Source organism: Anomaloglossus baeobatrachus, chromosome 1 (assembly GCF_048569485.1).
Source record: "Anomaloglossus baeobatrachus isolate aAnoBae1 chromosome 1, aAnoBae1.hap1, whole genome shotgun sequence".
In the NCBI taxonomy this organism is placed as follows: Eukaryota; Metazoa; Chordata; class Amphibia; order Anura; family Aromobatidae; genus Anomaloglossus; species Anomaloglossus baeobatrachus.
In genome coordinates, this window is record NC_134353.1 from 896,242,594 (window position 1) to 896,267,520 (window position 24,927).

General features: G+C 49.9%; 1 protein-coding gene across 13 annotated transcripts in view; it reads left to right on the plus strand.

Annotated features, from left to right (window-relative positions):
- The window catches only part of LOC142255321 (von Willebrand factor A domain-containing protein 5A-like), a 415,890-nt gene that overhangs the window by 43,928 nt on the left and 347,035 nt on the right, over positions 1-24,927 (plus strand). For 12 of the 13 annotated variants that reach the window (XM_075326971.1, XM_075326869.1, XM_075326920.1 and 9 more), the window contains exon 2: positions 12,868-12,935. The exons of the other annotated variant lie outside the window; for it this stretch is intronic. In XM_075326971.1, the coding sequence (XP_075183086.1) occupies positions 12,881-12,935 (55 nt within the window). In that variant the 5' untranslated portion in view covers positions 12,868-12,880. The remainder of the gene's footprint in view (positions 1-12,867; positions 12,936-24,927) is intronic. 13 annotated transcript variants of the gene reach the window in all.

The following is a 24,927-nucleotide window of genomic DNA, read 5'->3' on the forward strand; positions in this document are numbered from 1 at the left end:
CATATTGTGCCCCCGTACAAGCGACCGTTAGATCCATGGGATCTGAACAGGGTACTAGTTGCTCTCCAGAAGCCGCCCTTCGAGCCTCTGAAGGAAGTTTCCTTTTCTCGGCTGTCGCAGAAAGTGGCGTTTCTTGTTGCGATCACATCGCTTCGGCGAGTGTCGGAGCTGGCAGCTCTGTCATCCAAGGCTCCCTTCCTGGTGTTCCACCAGGACAAGGTTGTGCTGCGCCCCATTCCGGAGTTTCTTCCTAAGGTCGTATCCTCTTTTCATCTTAATCAGGATATTTCCTTGCCTTCTTTTTGCCCTCATCCGGTTCACCGGTATGAAAAGGACTTACGTTTGCTAGATCTGGTGAGAGCACTCAGAATCTACATTTCCCGCACGGCGCCCATACGCCGTGCCGATGCACTTTTCGTCCTTGTCGCTGGTCCGCGCAAGGGGTTGCAGGCTTCTAAAGCCACCCTGGCTCGATGGATCAAAGAACCAATTCTAGAGGCCTACCGTTCTGCGGGGCTTCCGGTTCCTTCAGGGCTAAAAGCCCACTCAACCAGAGCCGTGGGTGCGTCCTGGGCATTACGTCACCAGGCTTCGGCTCAACAGGTGTGCCAGGCAGCTACCTGGTCCAGTCTGCACACTTTCACCAAGCATTATCAGGTGCATACCTATGCTTCGGCGGATGCCAGCTTAGGTAGAAGAGTCCTGCAGGCGGCAGTGACATCCCCGTAGGGGAGGGCTGTTTTGCAGCTCTAACATGAGGTATTTATTTACCCACCCAGGGACAGCTTTTGGACGTCCCAATCGTCTGGGTCTCCCAATAGAGCGCTGAAGAAGAAGGGAATTTTGTTACTTACCGTAAATTCCTTTTCTTCTAGCTCTTATTGGGAGACCCAGCACCCGCCCTGTTGTCCTTCGGGATGTTTTTTTGTTGTTTGCGGGTACACATGTTGTTCATGTTGAACGGTTTTTCAGTTCTCCGATGTTATTCGGAGTTAATTTGTTTAAACCAGTTATTGGCTTCCTCCTTCTTGCTTTGGCACTAAAACTGGAGAACCCGTGATACCACGGGGGGGTATAGCCAGAGGGGGAGGGGCCTTGCACTTTTAATGTAGTGCTTTGTGTGGCCTCCAGAGGGCAGTAGCTATACCCCAATCGTCTGGGTCTCCCAATAAGAGCTAGAAGAAAAGGAATTTACGGTAAGTAACAAAATTCCCTTCTTTTTTTACCAGCAACAATGTTTTTATATATATATATATATATATATATATATATATATATATATATATATATATATATTATATACACACATACACACACACACACACACACACACAAAAGTGCACATTTGTTGTAATAGACCAACGAAAAATGGTACCACTAAAAATGTCACATTGTCGTGAAAAGAATGCGGCTCCCATATTTTTTTTTCTCTGTGCGGCCCTTATACCCAGCCGAGTTTGAGACCCCTGATCTAAACCATCCATTGTAGCTCTGGCAGGATGTTTAGGGTTGTTGTCCTGCTGGAAGATGAAGCTACGCACCAGTCTCAAGTTTTTGCAGTCTCTGGCTATGTGCACACTAGCAAGTGCCTTTTTCTAAAGAAAAAACCGGACCCTCTGAAAGAATCCCGCACCCGCGGTAAAAACCGCAATAAAACCGTATCCGCGTTTTTGCCGCGGATTTTCCGCAAATTGGTCCCCGCGGTTTTTACCATTATCTATGGCAAAAACCGCAGGTACCTGCGGAAAAGAAGTGACATGCTCGTTAATTCCGCAGTAGAAAATCCGCGGGTATAAAAAAACGCAGTGTGCGCACGGCATTTTTCGAAACCCATAGGATTTGCTGGGGAATGACTGCAGCAATGTTAGACACATTTTCTGCAGCAAATCCGCGGCAAAATCCGCGTTAAATCCGCAGCGTGTGCACAGGGCCTCTACTAACGGATGCGGCGAAATAAACGGATCCGTTGCATACGTTTTTCCATGCGGCCCGTCCGTTTTTTTGACGGATGCGGCTTGATACTGTGCATGCGCAGTTCAAAAAACCGCATCCTGCTACCATAGGCTTGCATTGTAAATCGCGCCAAATTGCGCCGTATCCGGCGCGATGCGGTTTTTTCGCTGCACAAAAAAAGTGCCAGGCAATGTTCCATCCGGCCACCGCATGGGCTAAATATGCCGCATCTGGCAAAAACCGGACGCAACGCAAGGCCATGCGGCACAATACGGCGCTAATGCAAGTCTATGAGGAAAAAACACAACCGGCGGCAAAAAAAACCTGTTGCGTTTTTTCTGCAAAGCGCCGTGTTGTGCCGCTCAGCAAAAACCGGATGTGTGAAAGCAGCCTAACTGAACATATTCAAGTTATAGTTGTATAATGGACATAAAGTCCTGACTTTTAGATTTCATTTGACGGTATACACATTCAAATTTGATGAAGGGTTTAGGAGTTTCAGCTCATTTACATGTGACTCCCTGTATTTAAAGTGCCCAAAAGTAATTGCACAATTGACTTTTAGGCTACTTTCACACTTGCGTCGTATGGCATCCGTCACAATGCATTGTGTGACGCATGTGACTGATGCGTTGTAAATAGTGTAATATAAAGGCAACAGATTCCTGTGAAATAGCGCGTTGCGTTAAGCCGAGAGAGAGAGAACCCCCATCATCACTGCACACACCCCGGCACTACCGCACTCCTCATCATCACTGCACACACCCCGACACTACAGCCCCATCATCACTGTGCACACAGGAACTACTGTACCCATCATGACCGCACACACCATGACACTACAGCTCCCATCATCACTGCACACAGAGGCACTACTGTACCCATCATGACCGCACACACCCTGACACTACAGCCCTCATCATCACCGCACACACTGGCACTACCGCCCCCATCATCACTGCACACACCCTGGCACTACCGCACCCATCATCACCACACACACCGGCACTACCACCCCCACCATCATCACTGCACACCCCGGCACTACTGCACCCATCATCACCGTCCAAACCCCGGCACTACCGCATCCATCATCACCGCACACAGCGGCACTACCGCACCCATCATTCCCGCACACACCGGCACTACCGCTCCCATCATCACCACACACACACCGGCACTACCGCACCCATCATCACCGCACACGCAGGCACTACCGCACCCATTATCACCGCATACACCCGGCATTACTGCATTCATCATCACCGCACACACCCCGGCACTACCGCTCCCATCATCACTCCACACACTCAGGCACTACCGCACCCAACATTACCGCACACACCCCGGCACTACCGCACCCATCATCACCGCACACAACCCGGCACTACCGCACCCATCATCACCGCACACAACCCGGCACTACCGCACCCATCATCACCGCGCACACCCTGGCACTATTGCACCCATCATCACCGCACACACCCTGGCACTACCGCACTCATCATCACCGCACACACGCAGGCACTACTGCACCCATCATCCCCGCACACACCGGCACTATCGCACCCATTATCACCGCACACACGCAGGCACTACCGAAACCATCATCACCGCACACACCCGGCATTACTGCACCCATCATCACCATACACAGCGGCACTACTGCACCCATCATCCCCGCACACACCGGCACTATCGCACCCATTATCACCGCACACACCGGCACTACCGCACTCATCATCACCGCACACACGCAGGCGCTACCGCACTCATCAGCTGTGCAGCGCCGCGCCCGTGATCGGTGAGTATGAGAGAGGGGGTGAGAGGGAGACACCGACCGACAGAGAGAGATAGAGAGACCAGGAGTAATTTTAAACGATTTAGATCGTTCAGCTGGACATGCTGAGCATGCTCAGTAGAACGTGACGGAATCCTTCAGCGGATTCCGCCGCTTAGCGCATAGCTGTGGAATCCGCCACCATAGACAATCATTAGACACCTTGGCGGATTCCAACGCGCCAAGGTGCAATGTTTTAACGACACCAAAAACGCTACATGCAGCAGTCCATCCGCTCGGCGCTGTGTCAAAATAATGACTCAGCGGCAGCAAGCGGATGCAACGCTGACACTTGCATCACAGTGCGTTGCCAATACAAGTCTATGTAGAATAGCGCAGTCCGTTAACGGACTGCACTATTTTCCATAGCGGCGGATTGCGCTGAATGCAAGTATGAAAGCAGCCTAAAGGCCCCGTTACACGCAGTGACATCGCTAACGATATGTCGTCAGGGTCACGGAATTCGTGACGCACATCCGGCCTCGTTAGCGACGTCGTTGCGTGTGACACCTACAAGCGACCGCTAACGATCAAAAATACTCACCTAATCGTTAATACGTCGTTCATTTTCAAAATATCGTTGCTGGTGCTGGACGCAGGTTGTTCGTCGTTCCTGAGGCAGCACACATTGCTACGTGTGACACCCCGGGAACGACTAACAACACCTTTACTGCGTCCTCCGGCAACGAGGTGGGCGTGTCGTTAATGCGGCTGGTCTCTGCCCTTCCGTTTCTATTGGCGGGTTGCTGTGTGACGTCGCTGTGACTGCGCACAAACCCCCTTTAAAAAAGAGGTTGTTCGCCGCCTACAGTGGCGTCGCTAGGAAGGTAAGTCTGTTTTACGCGTCCTAACAATATTGTGTGCCACAGGCAGCGATTTGCCCGTGACGCACAAACGACGGTGGCGGGTGCTTTGACGAGCAACATCGCTAGCGATGTCGCTGCGTGTAAAGTAGCCTTAGGCTATGTGCGCACTTTGCTTTTTACCGCTTTTTACCTGCTTTTTTGCTGCTTTTTCAACTGCAGCGTTTAATGCCAAAATGGTTGTGTAAAAAGCAGGTAAAAAGCAAAGTGCGCACATAGCCTTAGGCTGTTTCATGGGCCATGTGGACAATTCCTTTGATATTTCATTTTCAATTGAGCACACAAAAAGCCTGGAGCTGATTTGAGGTGTGGTGTTTGCATTTTGAGGTTTTGCTGAGAAGTAAACATGCGGTCAAAGGAGTTCTCCATGCAGGTGAAAAAAGCCATACTTCTAGTGCAAAAACAGGAAAAAAACATCTGAGAAATTGCTACAATATTAGGAGTGTCTAAATCTACAGTTCCGTACATCCTGTGAAATCAATGGTGACCTCAACAATGCAAAAAGACCTGGACGCCCACAGAAGACAACGGTGGTGGATAATCACAGAATAAGTAGCATGGTGAAGAGAAACCCCTTCACAACATCCAACCAAGTGAACAACACTCTCCAGGATCCAGGTGTAGCAATATCCAAATCTACCATAAAGAGAAGACTGCATGAAAGAAAATACAGGAGGGTTCACTGCCCGGTGCAAGCCACAAGAATAAGAAGGCTAGATTGGACTTTGCAAAAAAAAATAAATCTTAAAAAAACAGCACATTTCTGGAAGAACATTTTTTGGACAGATTAAACCAAGATCAACCTCTACCAGAATGATGGAAAGAAAAAAGTATGGAGAAGGCATGATCCAAGCATACCACATCATCTATAAAACACAGCGGAGGCAGAGTGATGGCCGGACATGCATGGCTTGCCAGTGGCACTGGGTCCCTGGTGCTTAGTTTATTGTTGATGTGATCAGGGGCGTAATGACCGCGGTCGCAGAGGTCATAATTGTAACCGGGCCCGGCAGGTTAGGGGCCCGGCGCCTGCCCTGCAGATCAGCTGCTTGTCCTCTGTGAGAGAGAAGAGCTGCGCTGTTCTGTCGCAGACCACGCGGCCACTATATGACCCATGAGTTAGGGGGACCCGGTGTCAGACCAGAGTCTTATGTGAGAGCAACCACCTCACCGGATGGAATCTGGGTTGTATATGAGTTGAATCTTCATAGAAAAATGACTAGGATTGATGTGTCTGTGTATTCCTTCATTAGTAAATATTTGCAGCTGCTCCTGCGTCATCCTTTTTTATGGACTATTTGTAGTGCCCTGCACATCACAATACCAGGAATCAAAAAGGTTGATTAAGTGCACCCCGGCATCTACTTTCCCTTTTGTGGACTTCCACACAGCACACTGATTATACAATGTGATTCGTGAGCCATCCGGAATCTCCCCATCACTCTTAACTGTAAAAGATCATGTGAAGTTGGTGCAGTAAGAAACCTTATGATACATCCAGGCCCCTAAGGGTGGGTGCACACAATCCGGATATGCTTCATTCTTGGATGCAGAGTGTCTTCGCCTGCGGAGACACACTTATTGTTAACAGTCGACTGCAGCTGCCCGTGCCCACAATCAGGGTTCTGGGCGCTGCGGACTTTCTCTGTGTTTTCCCTGCAGAGAACACTCATATCTCCACAGCATAAACTGACATGCTGTGGAAAGTCATGCTGCAGGTCAATTTACACTGTCGAGAAAAGCATCACAGTGGGCATTGGAATTCTATAAATCCCATCCGCTGTGCTTCTACTGTACAATGCAGCGTTTTGATCGTCGGCACGTACCCGAACAATGTATGCCACCTCCTCAAAGATATTTCTGAAATACATTATTTTCTTTTCTTTTCATCAAAGGGAATCTGTCAGCAGGTTTTTGCTATGTAATTTCGAGACCAACATGATGTAGGGATTGGGAACATGATTCCAGCGATGTATCACTCATTGGGCTGCTTGTTGTTGTTATAATACAATTAGTGTTTTATCAGCAGGAGATTATCACTAGAGGACTAGAAGTCAACTGCTTGTTAAGGCCTCTATACGCATTAGACTAAAGGTGGTGTCATACACTGGACGACGACAACAACGTCGCTGGTTAGTCACCATTTTCTGTGACGTAGCAGCGACGTCCCGTAGCTGTCGCTGTGTGTGACATCCAGCAACGAGCTGGCCCCTGCTGTGAGGTCGCCGCTTGTTGCTGAATGTCCTGCTTCATTTTTTGCTTGTTGCTCTCCCGCTGTGAAGCACACATCACTGTCTATGACAGCGAGAGAGCGACGAACTGAAGTGAGCAGAGAGCCGGCTTCTGGCAGCCTGCGGTAAGCTGTAACCAAGGTAAATATCGGGTAACCAAGGGAAGCCCTTTCTTGGTTACCCGATATTTACATTAGTTACTAGCACCGCCGCTCTCAGGCTGCCAGTGCTGGCTCCCTGCTCCCTGCACACGTAGCCGGACTACACATCGGGTAAATAAGCAAAGGTTTGCTTATTAACCCGATGTGTACTCTGGCTAGAAGTGCAGGGAGCCAGCGCTAAGTGGTGTGCGCTGGTAACCAAGGTAAATATCGGGTAATGGTTACCTGATATTTACCTTAGTTACCAAGTGCAGCATCGCTTCCACGCGGCGCTGCTGGCTGGGGGCTGGTCACTGGTCGCTGGTGAGATCTGCCTGTGTGACAGCTCACCAGCGACCATGTAACGACGCAGTAGCGATCCTGATAAGGTCAGGTCGCCCGTCGTGATTGCTGCGGCGTCGCTATGTGTGAAAGGGGCTTAATGTAAGCTGAACCCACCAATATCGACGGGGTCGGCCAACTGTCTAATGTGTATATAGGCGCCGACCAACTCATAGTCGGGAGAGATCACTCATGTCCAATTTCGGACTGCCAGTCACATCGGTCTCCCACAAATAAGATGCCAGTTGACTAGTCAGTAGCTTTATAATAGTGAACACGGGAGCATTCGGAAAATCGACTGAGATGTTTATTGGCCGATTGATTGTCTGAAGTATATTAACTATCTAATCTACATGGCCGGCCTAAGTCAGCTGTTGTGTGTAACCCTGAGCCCAGCACTGATTAGCTTCTTTCTGCCATTGCATAGTACAGGGAAAGCTGCCAATCAGTGGAGTGGGCGGGGTTATAGAGAGGTCAGCATTCAGAGCTCAGCTACATTTACAGCAAAGACTATTTTTTCCCCAATTGCAACACCCAGGAAAGGGTGATACATCGCAGTAATGATGGTCTCGGCCCCCACATCATGCTGCTGTCAGATGAGTTAGCAAAAACCTGCTGACAGATTCCCTTTAACAAAAATAATCCAGTTCACAACCTGTCCCCTCCATACATTTCTGCAACCTGTCACCTTATAACGTGTCCTCTACATCTCTGCCTTAGAAATCAGTCATGTGGTATAGCTAAAAAGTGACAAAAAGCGCTAAATATGGAGAATCGCCCCGCAATAAATGTTGTAGTATGGTATCTGTCACCTGGCTGGGTTGTGTCAGGCACAACTCCTATGTAGGTTTGATGCGCCCGCATCGGAGCCTGGGGGTTATTCGTTACTGGGCCGGCTCTGTTCTGCTCGGTGGATGTCACGGTGACAGGGCCTGGTTCCGTGACCCCGGCGGTGTTACTCAAATAAAGATGGCTGATGATGGTGGGGGAATATGTACAGGGCAGATGTCGTGACGCCACCTGTGGTATGCAGCAAGATAGGTGCCGCCGCTGCTGTTCAGTTCTCCCTGGGGTCTGTGGTGGCGCAGCAGAGTTGGAATCGCTCTCCACAAGTAGAGCTGGGCCCCAGGGCTGTTGGGAGTAGTAGTCTATAATGGAGGGGCGCAGGGCCGGAGGCGGGGAATAACCGGACGACACAGGGATGCGGTCACAAGGTTTTTACTCAGTCAGAGTTCCAGGTTAGCACCTCCAGATAAATGCTGCCTTTGGAGCATGGTCGCTTCCTGTGGGCTCTAGCACGCTTTCTGTTATGTGCCGGGGCCGAGCAGCTGCAGCTCCAGACCTAAGGTCTTGACTCCTCCACTTTTCCTACTCAACTGGCCCACTTTCTACAGGCTGCTGCCACTAACTAGACTTCACCCTCTGCTTGGCCTCGGACTGTCACTAGGCCCTTACCATGGTCTGATGGGTTGTTGGCTGAGTGAGAGTGTCTGTGTTTGTGTATACCGGTTTGCGACCACCTCCTTACCCAGGAATGGGATACTACTACACCTCTGGCTGAGATGCAGCACCTTTGTGGTGACTGAAGCCTCAGGGGCGCCACAGGTTCAAATCCCATCTGCTGCTGCTCTGTATGGAATAAAAGCAGCAGTAAACGCAATAGTGGAAAGGGATGTACGGAAAAATCTGCTGTGCTGCTGGTCAAGAAGACATTGAGATGATGGTGTTTAACAAAAGAGCAGATTTATTAATCAACGTGTTTCAGAGCTGAACAAATTCTCATCAGGAAAAAGCTTTCACGTCTGAAAAAAAGAGTGCATTCCAGTGCTGTCAGATCTTTTTCACAGAACCATAGACTTGCATTGCCGATAGAGATCCAACACTTGGCCCATAAAAAAAACTGGACATGTGAACAAATCATAGGTATGAGTCCTACGGATAGAACTCGTAAGTAAAACGTGAATGAGCCCTTAAGCTAATAAAAGGCAGAGACTATAAAATACAAACCTATTCATTGTGAAAAAATAGCTTGTGTAATTATTCCCTGGACGCCCGGATACCTTATATTATAAGAGTTCGCTCACACTAGCATTTAACCCGGTCTTGTGCTATCAGATAGAACTAAGACCAATGTTATAATATAAAGCAGAAAATAAAATAGGGAAAAGGTAAGGGTAGAAAACAGCTCACCGAACTGTGGAGCTCCGAGCCACTGCATTGTTTGGAGAGGAAACACCCGGAGGCTTCAGCAGGAAACAATACAAAAAAATGTTCCAGCGATAATCCTTCCAGTATAAAACAACCACTTTATTTAAAGCGCATTAAAAACAAATTGCCACCAAACATACACTGCAGTGGAAGACCAACGCGTTTCGGCTTAAGGTGCCTTAATCATTGTATATTAAATAAAGTGGTCGTTTTATACTGGAAGGATTATTGCTGGAGCATTTTTTGCAATGTTATACTATAAGGCAGGTCTGACCAGCGCTTTTTTTCTCATGCTGTTTTAGCATGCTGCGATTGGCAGCTTATATATCGGATGGTACGCACCCATTCAAGTCAATGGGTATCAGTAAAACATCAGTCTGCATTGATGTAATCTAAGTGCAGTCCTATGTACGCCAACACAGATGATGGAGAAATTAAGTTATCCATCTTCTCACCTGTGTTCTAATTCTCATGCGAGAGAATTGTTATGCTCGTGGGGTGAGCAGGGGATTTAGCAGACCCACTGGACCAAAGCACACAGAGGGGCTTGACTGACCACACCTGGTTTTCACCAGAGCCTCTGATGGTGAGGGTGTTACACTGCAGGTGTGAGACCGAGTGCCACTCGGGAAGACTGATGCTGCAACGGATGGCCCCAGCGGTATGGGAGAGACAGTCTCTGATGACAGGTAGCAGCGGCAGCAGGAGTCAAGGTTTTGGCCAGGATGGATGGATGGAAGTGGCAGCAGCAGCTGGTGATGATACTTTGCAGTAGCTGGTATCGTGGTAGGTGGCTGGCATGGCTACTTGTAGCAGCAGCGGCAGAGTTAACAGTAGAAGTGGATGAGGAGAACACTAGAACACAGACATGAATCAGCCGCAGCATATAGCACAGTACAGCAACAGCAGTGCTAAGGACTTGAAAACTAAGAGCATATCTGACTCGTTGCCCCGACACCTCCCTTAAGGGGAAAGTTCCTTAAATACCTGCTACCTCTCAGCTGACCTGAGAGGCACATCCAGGTTATAGTGCGCTGGCCCTTTACTGCAGAACCAGGAAGCCTGTTAGGTGTACACAGGCTCTGGGAGACAGCAGTGTGGCGCCCTGGGCAAGCCAGGACATCACAAGCACTACACCAACACACCCCACACTCCCGGTCAGGCACACCAAAGTCAGACAAAAACCCTTGTTGCCTTCCTCCAGGGGCTGATGTCCACACCAGGGAGTGGGCCAGGCGGTTGGTCCCGCCCACCGAGGAGTTCACAGCCCTGGAGGCGGGAAAACAGAGCAGATTAGTTAGAGAGAGATGAGTTTTGAAGTGAAAGAGAGAGGAGTGAAGTAGCAGTTGAGGAGCCTGAAGTTGGTCCGGGTGTGTGGCCCGGGCGGTACAGCAAGGTTGGCAGACGGTGGTGACCATCTGCAGGAGAGGCCTATTGGAGCTAGCAGTAAGGACCGTGGACGGGCGGTGGCCCGGCGGTACCGGACCGGTACGTAAAGAGAAGCCAGCACCATCCGGCAGGGGCTTACGGACCCCGACAAGGCTAGCAGTCGCCGTGCAATTTGTCAAATCCGTTAGCGAAGGGAACCTCCTGGGTTTCCCAGCAGCCAAGTCCCGACAGAAGGCAACAGTCCAACCGAGAGAGGGAAACACAGTCACCGCCAAGGCTAAAGTTCCCAGGGCCAGAGCCTGCGGGCAAAAGGGGCTCCTTCAGCACATATCCAAGCTGGGGAGCGGGTTACCGGTGGGAACCTATTTTAGCCGTCTACACTACACAGGTGCAGGGAAAGGCAGTCACCATCAACCTGCCGGGAGGAGAAACACCGCAGCCGTCTGTGGGACCCGTCCATCCAGCCGTTTGTTTTACCGGAGACTTTGTGTTCATCATTGGCTGAGTGAGTACCACCGTGCCGTGCGGCACCGCGCTGCCCCCGCGACCCTGCACCTCACCAGGCCCCGTAGTCCGCCTGCAATCCATTCCTACCCCCTCACCGGGCCCCAGGACAACCAACCCCCCTAACAACCAACTAACATCCAGGCTGCTCCCTGTCATCGCTCCCGGGATCCCCGTCCAGAGCAGCGGTGACGCCACCCACAACCGTGGGTGGCGTCACGGACAATATCAAATCCCCACAATCAAACCCCCCTCTTCACTCACGGGCGAGGAATGCCGCTCGAGTCCCCGGGATCTGGCCCACCGCTCGAGCCACCACCGAGCAGCAGCCGCAGCAGCAGCCGGACCCGAGCAGTGGGAGAGCGCAGCGCATCCTCCTCCGCCCGCGAAAGCAGCATGGGACGGGACAGTCACCGCAGGACGTCCGGGCAGGGGAGATTAGAAAATCAACGTCCCTGCTGAGGAAGGCAGGGCAGGACAGCGCGGGTAACGTCTGTATGAGCGTTGCAAGAATTGGATCACAGTAAATGACACTAGGCTCAAACTCGGAGCAGAGTTTGAGCTGAGTGTCATTTGCAATCGTCCTGATTCTGTAGCATGAGAGAACATTCCCTCGTGAGAGCGTCCGCTAAAACCCATGGACGCAACTTGGAGATCTAAAATCCTAAAGAGTATCGTTTCTAAGGGTGACACATGTCATCATTTCCATTCAGATTCTGCTGGGAATTGCCAAGAAGTTTTCACGTATGCACAGCAATATCAAAATAACTTTGCTGTGCATATTCAATCTCTTTGAGCTTTTTTTTTTATCCATTTCAGGCTTCAAAAGCCGAGAAGTGTGTTAAAGAAGTGACAGATCCATTCTCCTGGAAGCAGCTCACTATTAATACATACAGTTTAAAAAAAGCACCAATACAAAAGATGTCACATAAAACTTGAAACAAAGAGGCGGTTTTCCAAAAATATCTTTTGCAGGAAATATTCCGTGGGTTTGCTGCTGTCTAAAATATACCGGGTGCACCTACCCTAAGTGCAAAATATGTCCCTTCTTGGCAAGGGTCCCATTAATGACATTTTTTAACTTCTTTTAACTCTAACTGTCATGTTAGATATAATGTATAAAATGTTGTCTTTAAAAAAAAAAAAAAAAAATGTCACTTACAAAAATTTGAAGGTTGGGTCTAATCCCACAGCAATCAATGGAGAAAACAAATGAAAAAAGTTTTATCAAGCCTTCTGACATAAATGTTTGCATTTTTGTTAATATTTTTGGTTGTGCTGCAGATATGATAAATCTGAGTATGACACAAAACTTTCCTCTATAAAGATAGTGAACGGATTAGTCACAGATATACTGCAGAGACCTCCTGACTACGGTTTGTCTTATCTCCCTACAGAACAAGAACAAAGATGCCGCAGCTTCCTTCTTGTTGTGGTCTTATCGTGATTGGGTCCAAACAACCCGGTGAGAAATCTTTGGTTTTGACTTCAAAAAATTATACCATCTAAGACCCTTAAGCCTGCTTTACATGTTACGATTCTGCATACGATATCGTATGCGATCGTAACCGCCCCCATCGTATGTGTGGCACGTTCAATTTTGTTGAATGTGCCGCACAAACGATTAACCCCCATCACACGTACTTACCCGTCCATACGACCTTGATGTGGGCGGTGAACATCCACTTCCTGGAGTGGGAGGGACGTTCAGCGTCACATCGACGTCACACGGCAGCCGGCCAATAGAAGCGGAGGGGCGGAGATGAGCGGGACGTAAACATCCCGCCCACCTCCTTCCTTCCACATTGCTGGCCGGGAGCCGCAGGACGCAGGTAAGATCTGTTCATCGTTCCCGGGGTGTCACACACTGCGATGTGTGCTACCCCGGGTACGATGAACAACCTGACGTTCAATTCATGAGGAATGAACGATGTGCGTGCGATGAACGTTTTACCGTTCATTCGCAATCGCACGTAGCTGTTACACACTACAATGTACCTTACGATGCCGGATGTGCGTCACTTACGACGTAACCCCGCCGACACATCGTAAGATATATTGTAGTGTGTAATGCGGGCTTTAAATTATCTTGTATTGATAAACATTCTCCTTTAAAATAACAGATCTTACTAGAGTATATCACAAAACTGAGTACACCCCTCACACATTTTTGTAAAAAAAAATTTTATCTTATCACGGGACAACACTGAAGATCTGACCCTGTGATACAATGTGCAGTGTTAGTGTGAAGCTTAAAAGGGTGGTTCACCCATATTTTTTATTTTCTAGATCGATGTTATATTGAGAAACAATGTTTCTCTCAAATACCTTATGTTGGAAATAGTGCCTGAGAGAGGCGCTATTGCAGACCTCTGTTCCCCATGCCTGACCCCCGGGCTCTGTGACCTTTGGGATCCGGTGATGTCACGTCAACTTCCTGATCACGTGACATCACCGCGGCCAGCCGCAGTCTCCATGAGTGATTGGCTGTGGGTGGTGTTTCACCGCTCAGCACAGCCCAGCGTGACAGCCCATCAGCTCCCTGCTCCCTCCTCCCTCACAGCAGAGCGCTGCAAGCAGGAGACACACTGGGCTGTGACAAGTGGTGAAACACCGCCCACAGCCCAGTGACTCAGGAAGACTGGAGCCGGCTGCAATGATGAGACGTGTCCGGAACTTGACGTGACGTCAGCGGATCCCCAAGGTCACAGGTCAGGCATGGGGATGAGCGGTCTGCAATAGCGCCTTTCTCAGGCACTATTGCCAACATAAGGTATTTGAGAGAAACTTTGTTTCTCAATATAATATCGATCTAGAAAATAAAAAAATATGGGTGAACCACCCCTTTAAATAACAGTGTAAATTTGGTGTTTCCCCTAAATGGCTCAACACACAGCCATTAATGTCTAAATTGCTGGAAAAGTATGTTTACCCGTCAGAAAAAATGGACAAATTGTGCCCAAAGTGTCAATATTTTATATGGCCATCATTATTTTCCAGCACTGCCTTAACCTTTTTGGGCATTGACTTCACTAGAGCTTAACAAGAGCTTTGTGTGTCCATAAAAAATGTTGAATGTCCATGATTTTTTATAAGCTGTCTAGAAAAAAAAAATCAAGTTGGCAACCCTAGATAAATCCTGCACCCAAGGGTTCGCTCACATCTGTGTATAAAGGTTGCTTTGCACGCTGCGACATCGCTAACGATATATCGTCGGGGTCACGGTGTTTGTGACGCACATCCATCCTCGTTAGCGACGTCGTTGTGTGTGACAGCTACGAACGACCGTTAACGATTAAAATGACTTACCTTATCGTTGATCGTTGACACGTCGTTTAAATCCCAATTATTGTTGCTGTTGCAGGACGCAGGTTGTTCGTCGTTCCTGCGGCAGCACACATCACTATGTGTGACACCGAAGGAACGAGCAACATCACCGTAGCTGCGGCCGCCCGCAATGAGGAAGGAAGGAGGTGGGCGGGATGTTCCGCCCGCTCATCTCCGCCCCTCCGCTTCTATTGTGCGGCCACTTAGTGACGCCGAATGAACCGCCCCCTTAGAAAGGAGGCGGTTCGCCGGCAACAGCGACGTCACTAGGCAGGTACAGTGCCTACAAGTAGTATTCAACCCCCTGCAGATTTACCAGGTTTGATAAGATGCAAATAAGTTAGAGCCTGCAAACTTCAAACAAGAGCAGGATTTATTAACAGATGCATAAATCTTACAAACCAACAAGTTATGTTGCTCAGTTAAATTTTAATAAATTTTCAACATAAAAGTGTGGGTCAATTATTATTCAACCCCTAGGTTTAATATTTTGTGGAATTGTAACTGGGGCAGGGGGTGCCTTGGGGTTTTCTGTGATGGCCGCTTTAGGCATCAGGCTGACCCCCGGCCCGTCCGTCACTGTTAGAACAGGGGTGTCGTTTGTGGGGCAGAGTGTGGATGGCAGAGGCATTTTGCCAGACTCAGGTAAACACCGCAGACAGGCATCTGATGAACCAAAAGGCATTTTATTGCACATAACTTCTATACAGTCTCGGTACACAAATCTTGCAGTTTCCAAATCACAATTCTTGCCGGGGGACTACTCCTATTAATCTTCAGCGGGCGTTACCCGGCTACTCTTGTTTCTTCAACTATGCTCATACTCCGGCTACTACAGGCTTTGCCCATAAACTTCTACTTCTCTGACTATGCTTCTTCGGGTCTAAGGCTCTGTGCGCACTAGACCTTTTTACCCGCGGATTTACCCGCGGATTTGCCGCGGAAATTTCTTGAGAAATGTCTGCAATCTTTGTGCAGACATTTCCCAGCAATTTCTATGGAAAAAAAAAATAGCTGTGCGCACTTGTGCGGATTTTTCTCAAGAAATTTCCTTGAGAAGAATTTCTCGAGAAACTTTCTTGAGAAAATGAACATGTCCATTATTTCCGCAGGTACCCTGCGGATTTCGGCAGTACAGCCTGCAAAAATCCGCAGGGAACCACCCGCGGGAAAATCGCGGCAATTTCGCGGCTATTCCGCGGCTAATCCGCGGCAAATCCGCGGCAAATCCGCATGCGGATTTGGTGCGGATTTTTTCCGGAGGTCCGGAAATCTTTCACTCCCAGAAGTTTCTCAAGAAATTTTCTTGAGAAACTTCACATTTCTAGTGCGCACATAGCCTTACCCGTACACTGCTGGTTCTTGATCAAGGCACTTTTCTCTTTCTCTCTTTGGCTATCTGCCACGGTCGCTCCCACACTCTGCCCCGTTGCTTCTTCTCTCAGCACCAACAGACTCTCTCTTTCTACTACTCTCACTCTGCTCCAGAGCCCTCTAACCCTCCCCCTAGGCTGCCCTACTCCTCCTTCTCCTGTCACTGTTCCCATAGGGACCACCCTCAACCCTGTACCTAATGGGGACCCCGGTTATCACTATAACCACACATAACATCACATCGCTGACCACCCCACTGTGGGGAATCTTCAGGGGGAAACGTCCTTTCCACCAACAGGGGTCCGTCCACCCCTTACATTCCTCCCCTCTTTGACCTCAGCCTCCCGGCAAGGTTCGTACCTGCAAGACAATATCAAACAAACCTACACACCTGGTTGCAAAGCAATCTTTCTCTTTATCAAATCAAACTTTAAAACCATCACATAAAAGCACAACAGATGGGCACACAAGTCCGGTGCCCGGAGTCCCTCCAGGGAGCTCCCGGTCTTAGTAGCATGTTTGCCCGGAGGCTACTCCCAGCGCTCCCGGTCTTAGCTGACTTTCCGCCCGGAGGCTATTCCCAGCGCTCCCGGTCTTCCGTAGGCAGACAAATAACAAACAATAAGATTTGCTTAACAGTCACGGAGGGAGTCCTTGCACAGTCCGGCATCAGGCTCCTCCCGGGCTCAGTACCTTGAACGTTGCTGCAACTGAGAACAGTCACCGGCTTGGAACAGTACCGGTTCTTGAAAACATCTATGTCCGTCACCTCTGTTTACTGGTATCTCACGCAGGGTGGTAAGCGCGCAGCCATTCAGCCCGCTGGGCCCTCACGTACTCGGAGTGGGATTGGCCGGATAAGCGGCGCAGCCTTTGAAATGGTTCATAATTTGGCTGTAGCTCTGGTTCTCCGGCCTCCGGTTTTGGCCCCTCAGCCCCCGGCGGGGGTGATGGGGTAGCTGGACGGGACGGCTGTGGGCTGCCAACAACAACCACCGGATGTGACACCATGCTCTGGCGAATCGCCAAGATCGCCGGTGCTTCCTTCGCCTGATCCCCTTCTGCCGGCTCGGCTACCGGTTCAGCAACTGCTTCTGGCGATGCCGCCGGAGTGCTTCTTGGCCAACAAACATCAGCAATCACCGGTCTCTGCTGCGTGAGTCTCCGGTACTGGCAATCCTCCCACTCTCTCCTGCTGCCACTGCGCGGCCTCCTGGACAGTGGGCATACGGGTCACTCCCACTGCGAACAGGCCCCGGCAACCCACTTCTCTTCGGAACTTTACTTTCTCACCTGGATACAGGGTATGGAGACGTTGTGGTAACCCCTCAGTGTCCAAATTGACCCGATTATAAAAGAAGTGCTCTCCGGTCTCATCATCTTCTATAAACCCGTATCCCTCGGCCTGATTAAACTTGACCACGGTGCCCATGCTACACTGCCGGTCAAATTCTTCACTGCGGGACCCGGCCATCATTTCCCTTGCCACGGTCTCGGCCAGAAGCCGTTCTTGCACCGGATTTATCTCAGGCGGTGGGGACTGTCGCCGGGTTAGGGGTGATGGCTTCACTGGCTCCCAGAAAAACCCCCACTCATCCTCCTCAAACTCTGCGGTATTTTGCCAGCCCGGGGCCTGGACTTCTGTGGGGGGCAGAGGCCCTACCTTGACCGACGCAGCCGCCTCCGGACTCTGAAGGGGTGCTCCGAGTGTCCCGCTTCCCAGCGTCAGTTGGGTCGTGTAGGTGGCCCGGACTTCTGTGGTCGTCTCCCCGGTAACAGCATCCCACGAGGTGACCCCTTTGACCTTAGCGGGCCCCTCCGGTCCTCCGGTCACAGCCGGTAGCGTTATAGTAGGTGCCTCTTTCACTACACTCCGCCTCGGGCGTCCTCTTCCTAGGCCAGTTGTCATCAGCACGCCTGCCTCAGCTCTTTTGCCTGCTGGTGTCTCCATGTTGTTTAGCGCAGGCCGTTTAGTTGGCGTCTCCCGTTGCTCTATCTGTAATGGCGCCGAGGAAGGTGGAGGCGGACCTTCTTTTCCCGCTCTTGCATACACTCCACCCCTGGCCTCAGTCACCAAGTCGACCCAGCGTAGGCGACGCCTCTTCTTTCCTGCAACGCCGCCCACGTCTCTAATCTTCTGCAGCATCTTGGGGCAAGTACCTCCCCTCTTTGGGCGGCGCACTCTGCACTTCTTCTTCTTCACCGGCCAGCTCAGTGTTTTACGTTTGGCGCCAATCTTCCGCGCCTTCTCAGAGTTCCTGAGGACGGCAGCCATCTTGCCGCCATCGGGTGCCCTGTCCAACACATTAGGCACCACTTGTTCTTCCTCACAGTCTTGGGTCAGGGATCTTTGCAGACAGGCTTCACCCTGCTCGCAGCGCCACTTTGTAACGGGGGCAGGGGGTGCCTTGGGGTTTTCTGTGATGGCCGCTTTAGGCATCAGGCTGACCCCCGGCCCATCCGTCACTGTTAGAACAGGGGTGTCGTTTGTGGGGCAGAGTGTGGATGGCAGAGGCATTTTGCCAGACTCAGATAAACACCGCAGACAGGCATCTGATGAACCAAAAGGCATTTTATTGCACATAACTTCTATACAGTCTCGGTACACAAATCTTGCCGTTTCCAAATAACAATTCTTGCCGGGGGACTACACCTATTAATCTTCAGCGGGCGTTACCGGCCACTCTTGTTTCTTCAACTATGCTCATACTCCGGTTACTACAGGCTTTGCCCATAAACTTCTACTTCTCTGACTATGCTTCTTCGGGTCTTACCCGTACACTGCTGGTTCTTGATCAAGGCACTTTTCTCTTTCTCTCTTTGGCTATCTGCCACGGTCGCTCCCACACTCTGCCCCGTTGCTTCTTCTCTCAGCACCAACAGACTCTGTCTTTCTACTACTCTCACTCTGCTCCAGAGCCCTCTAACCCTCCCCCTAGGCTGCCCTACTCCTCCTTCTCCTGTCACTGTTCCCATAGGGACCACCCTCAACCCTGTACCTAATGGGGACCCCGGTTATCACTATAACCACACATAACATCACATCGCTGACCACCCCACTGTGGGGCATCTTCAGGGGGAAACGTCCTTTCCACCAACAGGGGTCCGTCCACCCCTTACAGAATAACCCTTGTTTGCAATTACAGCTAATAATCGTCTTTTATAAGACCTGATCAGGCTGGCACAGGTCTCTGGAGTTATCTTGGCCCACTCCTCCATGCAGATCTTCTCCAAGTTATCTAGGTTCTTTGGGTGTCTCATGTGGACTTTAATCTTGAGCTCCTTCCACAAGTTTTCAATTGGGTTAAGGTCAGGAGACTGACTAGGCCACTGCAACACCTTGATTTTTTCCCTCTTGAACCAGGCCTTGGCTTTCTTGGCTGTGTGCTTTGGGTCGTTGTCTTGTTGGAAGATGAAATGACGACCCATCTTAAGATCCTTGATGGAGGAGCGGAGGCTCTTGGCCAAAATCTCCAGGTAGGCCGTGCTATCCATCTTCCCATGGATGCGGACCAGATGGCCAGGCCCCTTGGCTGAGAAACAGCCCCACAGCATGATGCTGCCACCACCATGCTTGACTGTAGGGATGGTATTCTTGGGGTCGTATGCAGTGCCATCCAGTCTCCAAACGTCACGTGTGTGGTTGGCACCAAAGATCTCGATCTTGGTCTCATCAGACCAGAGAACCTTGAACCAGTCTGTCTCAGAGTCCTCCAAGTGATCATGAGCAAACTGTAGACGAGCCTTGACATGACGCTTTGAAAGTAAAGGTACCTTACGGGCTCGTCTGGAACGGAGACCATTGCGGTGGAGTACGTTACTTATGGTATTGACTGAAACCAATGTCCCCACTGCCATGAGATCTTCCCGGAGCTCCTTCCTTGTTGTCCTTGGGTTAGCCTTGACTCTTCGGACAAGCCTGGCCTCGGCATGGGTGGAAACTTTCAAAGGCTGTCCAGGCCGTGGAAGGCTAACAGTAGTTCCATAAGCCTTCCACTTCCGGATGATGCTCCCAACAGTGGAGACAGGTAGGCCCAACTCCTTGGAAAGGGTTTTGTACCCCTTGCCAGCCTTGTGACCCTCCACGATCTTGTCTCTGATGGCCTTGGAATGCTCCTTTGTCTTTCCCATGTTGACCAAGTATGAGTGCTGTTCACAAGTTTGGGGAGGGTCTTAATTAGTCAGAAAAGGCTGGAAAAAGAGATAATTAATCCAAACATGTGAAGCTCATTGTTCTTTGTGCCTGAAATACTTCTTAATACTTTAGGGGAACCAAACAGAATTCTTGTGGTTTGAGGGGTTGAATAATAAATGACCCTCTGAATAAACTTTTCACAATTTAAAAAAAAAAATAAAAAAAGAAATAACATTCTTTTTTGCTGCAGTGCATTTCACACTTCCAGGCTGATCTACAGTCCAAATGTCACAATGCCAAGTTAATTCCGAATGTGTAAACCTGCTAAATCTGCAGGGGGTTGAATACTACTTGAAGGCACTGTAAGTATGTGTGACGGCTCCTAACGATATTGTGCGCCACGGGCAGCAATTTGCCCGTGATGCACAACTGACGGGGGCGGGTGCTTTCACCAGCGACATCGCTAGCAATTACTAGCGATGTTGCAGCGTGTAAAGCACACTTAAATGTGCGTAGTGCAATGTGTTTAAAAAAAAAATCAGATTGTGCTCGCACCAATGTTAATCAATGAGTCAGTGCTGATCAGAAAGTTATTCCTCATCTGGAATCTGGCAGAAGAAACAAAATCGCAGTGTGCTGCGTATGGTTGTGTAAAACGCCTGAGACTCGCCAATGCAAGTCAACGGGTGTGAGAAAAAGAAAACCGATGGCACACTGACCATCTTTATGCCGTACAATTTTTTTTCCGATTACCATTCAGTAACATAGAACACTCATTTTCTAAATGACTGTGGAATAAAAATTGCTGAGAAAAAAAACGCATGTCATACGGATGTCACACAGATGCTAGGCGAGAAAAAATATTGCACGCTCGCACTCCTATGACATATAGAATACCAAACTGATTCCACTCACCCCACTTTTTTGGATGAAAATCTGTGCAATTTCTTATACGCATGTAGGGCAGCTAGGGGAGGCAGTAGAAGTTGTGCGTATAGAGGCTGCCAGGCCGTTCAGTAACCTTTTGCTTCCCGGTCGCCACTCCACTGCAAGGATGCTTTTGGCACAATCTATTCTTCCACTGAGACAATGAATCAGACACAGATGCACTTCTTTTAACCAGCGGAACTATACTTGCATTTACTTTATGGGTTCTTTCAATTCTCACGAGTACCGCTTCTGACCCCGACGGGGTTCCTTCTAGACTCCGTTCCATCATTAAATTTACTGGCTGATCACTTTCCTGGCACCTGAGCTCCTTCGGATACTGCTAGGCCCCTCATTCTCCTGTCTGATGTCACACTGCACTATCTGATTTAAAATGTCCTTTAGCCACTCCGTCCCACCCATAGCTTGTGCTATTGAAAGGGCTTATTATGACAGCACTCCTCCTATTCTTCTTCTCCTTTCTTCTTCAGCCCACTGACCTTCAGTCTTGCACAGAAAATCGTTGGGTTTTCTATCTAGGAAAGAACGGATGCCACCCCAACCGTCTAGACTCAGCCCCTCTTCTGGGGACCCAGTTACTACCAGTCCTCTAATAACCAGGACCCGCATGTGTCCGGTGCCAAAGGGATGACCCTTAGAATCTTCTGTAGTTAAAATTTTGGGCTTCCTGTCCCTTTCTCCTACTGGTGACTCTCCTACCCTCCTTCTACATCTTGCTCTATTTATACTCTGCCCTCCTCCATTTACTTAGCCCCTTACTCTCTAGAAGTGTCAGGAAAGCAGTGTCTGGCTCACCTTGCCACCTAGTGGCCATTTACCAAATTACACAGTACAGTCTAATACATTTAATACAACCTTCCTGCGTGCTGGCCACTTCTGCAGAGGTGGCGTAGCCTTGACCCCCCTTACATGCAGATGTGAGCGAGCCCTAATTCAAACCCCAACCTCACCCGCTGTCTGCCAGATGGGTTTAAGAGACTGTTTCATGAGCTGCAGGATTATTCCCAAAATCACAAGGCGGTTGTTACGGGGGGACCGGCAGATTAGGACCAGGGGGTATATATCCCAATCGCCAGTCGGGGCCCACCGTGCTCCACATGGCAATGGAGCTGCTGGTACCCTGTGGGTTAGGCGGAAACTATAGAGCTGATGACTCAGATAACCCAGGAGACCTAGGAACCGGGCATGTGTGTAGAGACACGTCAGACCGGACGACAACCCAGTTAGCGTTTCGGTTGAATTGGCGCAACCCCGACCACGTGTGCAGGGAACACGTCAGACCGGATGGTAACCAGGTAGCATTGACCGAGAAGACCGCTGCGACAGCGACCTGTCGGCCACGTGTGTCAGACACGACAGGCCGAGCGGTCCTTCGATTAGCGTTTCTGGTCACTACTCGCGAATGGCCACGTGTGTAGAGGACACGTCAGGCCAAGCGATCACACCAGTAGCGTTGACTGGAAAGCCAAGGAGGATAATAGGTTCACACACCCAATCCTGGAACACCCTGTTAACTCCACAGGGGTCCTGGGATATGCTGTCCGTGCGCGTAGGAGGCACAACCGGACAGGTGACGCAGCAGGTATGCTGTCCGTGTGCGTAGGAGGCACAAATGAACAGGTGACGCAGCAGCCGCAGCCCAGTTAACGCCACTGGACTGCTATAGCACAACAGGAACGGTAGCAAGGAAGCACGGCGCCTGACCCTCATGTGCTGAGCCACGAATCTTGGCATGACAAGCACCGTTAGCCTAGCCCTACTTACCGCTTCCAACAAAGCTTATGCCACTATGAACTCTAAATGAAGACTGCGCGCCTCAATGTTGTCTCCAGCCCCTTTTATAACCTGGGTCCGCCCCCAAACCCAGCTTGGAACCACCAAGGTCCAATAGCAGAGTGCCATGTCATCAGTGACGTCACCAGCAACCTATCCGGAACCGCCATGTCATTGATGACCTCATGGCAGCCACGCCCCAAACACTTCACCAGTCATCGTCTGACGACCAATGGTGAGGTGCCAGATCATAGGGGCGGGCCTCTGAGAGCCAGTCCGGAGTGGCCACATCATCAGGACACCTGACACCCTCTGCCCTATCAGGACTTGTCACCTCACAGACATGCTCAGTGAGGTCCTTACTGGACCTAGCCTCTGATGCACTAAGTGCCTGAGCATGCTCAGTAGCCTGAACAGACTCAGAAATCAGACTATCTGCCTGAGCATGCTCAGTAGGCACATCCCAGAACTTAAACACAGCACGAAGTCCAAGTACCTGTGCAAAGAGGCTGTTAGGATTAATTGTGGGAGCATGCTCAGTAGCCTGAACTGAGGACTTAGTCTCAGAAATGACACAATGAGGCTGAGCATGCTCAGTAGGCAAAACACCAGACTTGGACTCTGGCTGGGGTAAATCGGCGCACGCAAGTGCACGACCAAGAATGGCAGTCGGCGCCTGGGCGCAACAGGAACCGCAGCAGGCTGCTTGTGGCTATGGCGGCGCCGGTTCGTAACAGCGGTCTTATAATAATGTGCAGTTCAGTTATGCCAATGTAACTCATTGCTAAATCTACCCGAATTGCGCATATCAGCTCCTAAAGGATGTCCGTCCAGGCTTTATTTACCTCCATTTGCCATTGGATCTGTCCAGCGCTCCTCTTTAGTCATGCACAGTGCACCTTCTCTCAGCTGTTTCTTTCCAATATTTCTCTGCTGTATCTCCACCTTTAACTTTCTCTATGCTTCTGTGCACTCTCTGCTCTTCTACTGTACTTTACAGGGCCAAATTTATCTTTTGTCATCTACATCAGTAGCTATGATATAGCTGCATGGTTTCACATCATTGCTCTGTTAGGCTACTTTCACACATCCGGTTTTTGCTCTGCGGCACAATACGGCGCTCTGCAGAAAAACCGCAACCGTTTTTTTTTGCCGCCGGTTGCGGTTTTTTTTTGCATAGACTTACATTAGTGCCGTATTGTGCCGCATGGGCTTGCGTTCGGTCCGGTTTTTGCCGCATGCGGCAGATTTAGCCGATGCCGCGGCCGGATGGAACGTTCCCTGGCACGTTTTTTGCTCCGGCAAAAAAAACGCATTGCGACGCATCCGGCCGCTGCGGCGCATTTTTCAATGCATGCCTATGGACGCTGGATGCGGCGCGATGCGGAAAAAACGCATCCGGCCGCCGCATGCGGTTTCTTCCACTGCGCATGATCAGTAGCGTGCCGCAACCGGAAAAAAACGGACGGGCCGCATGTAAAAACTTATGCAAAGGATGCGGTGATTTCGCCGCATCTGTTGCATAGGTTTCACAGCCGGATTGAGCCGCACTGCTCAAACCGGATGTGTGAAAGTAGCTTCAGCTGGCTTCCAGCAGAGTTCAACTCTCCTGCACTCTGCTCTGCCTACACAACGGAGCTCATAATATTTAGGCAGTGCAGACCTGATACCCAAGTAGGGCTGAGCTGTGTTTAGTGCTTGCAGCAGACAGATCAGTGATGTGAAATTGCAAATGTCGCTCTGTTGATGCATATGGCAGATTATTGTCCGGCCATACAGTACACAGAAAAATGGAGCCAATGCTAAAATTAAATTATCTTGATGATGAGCCAGATTTCTTTGGTAGATGCAGCCTTGCTAAACATAGCATGGGAAACCTGATACATTTGTCAGTCAGCCG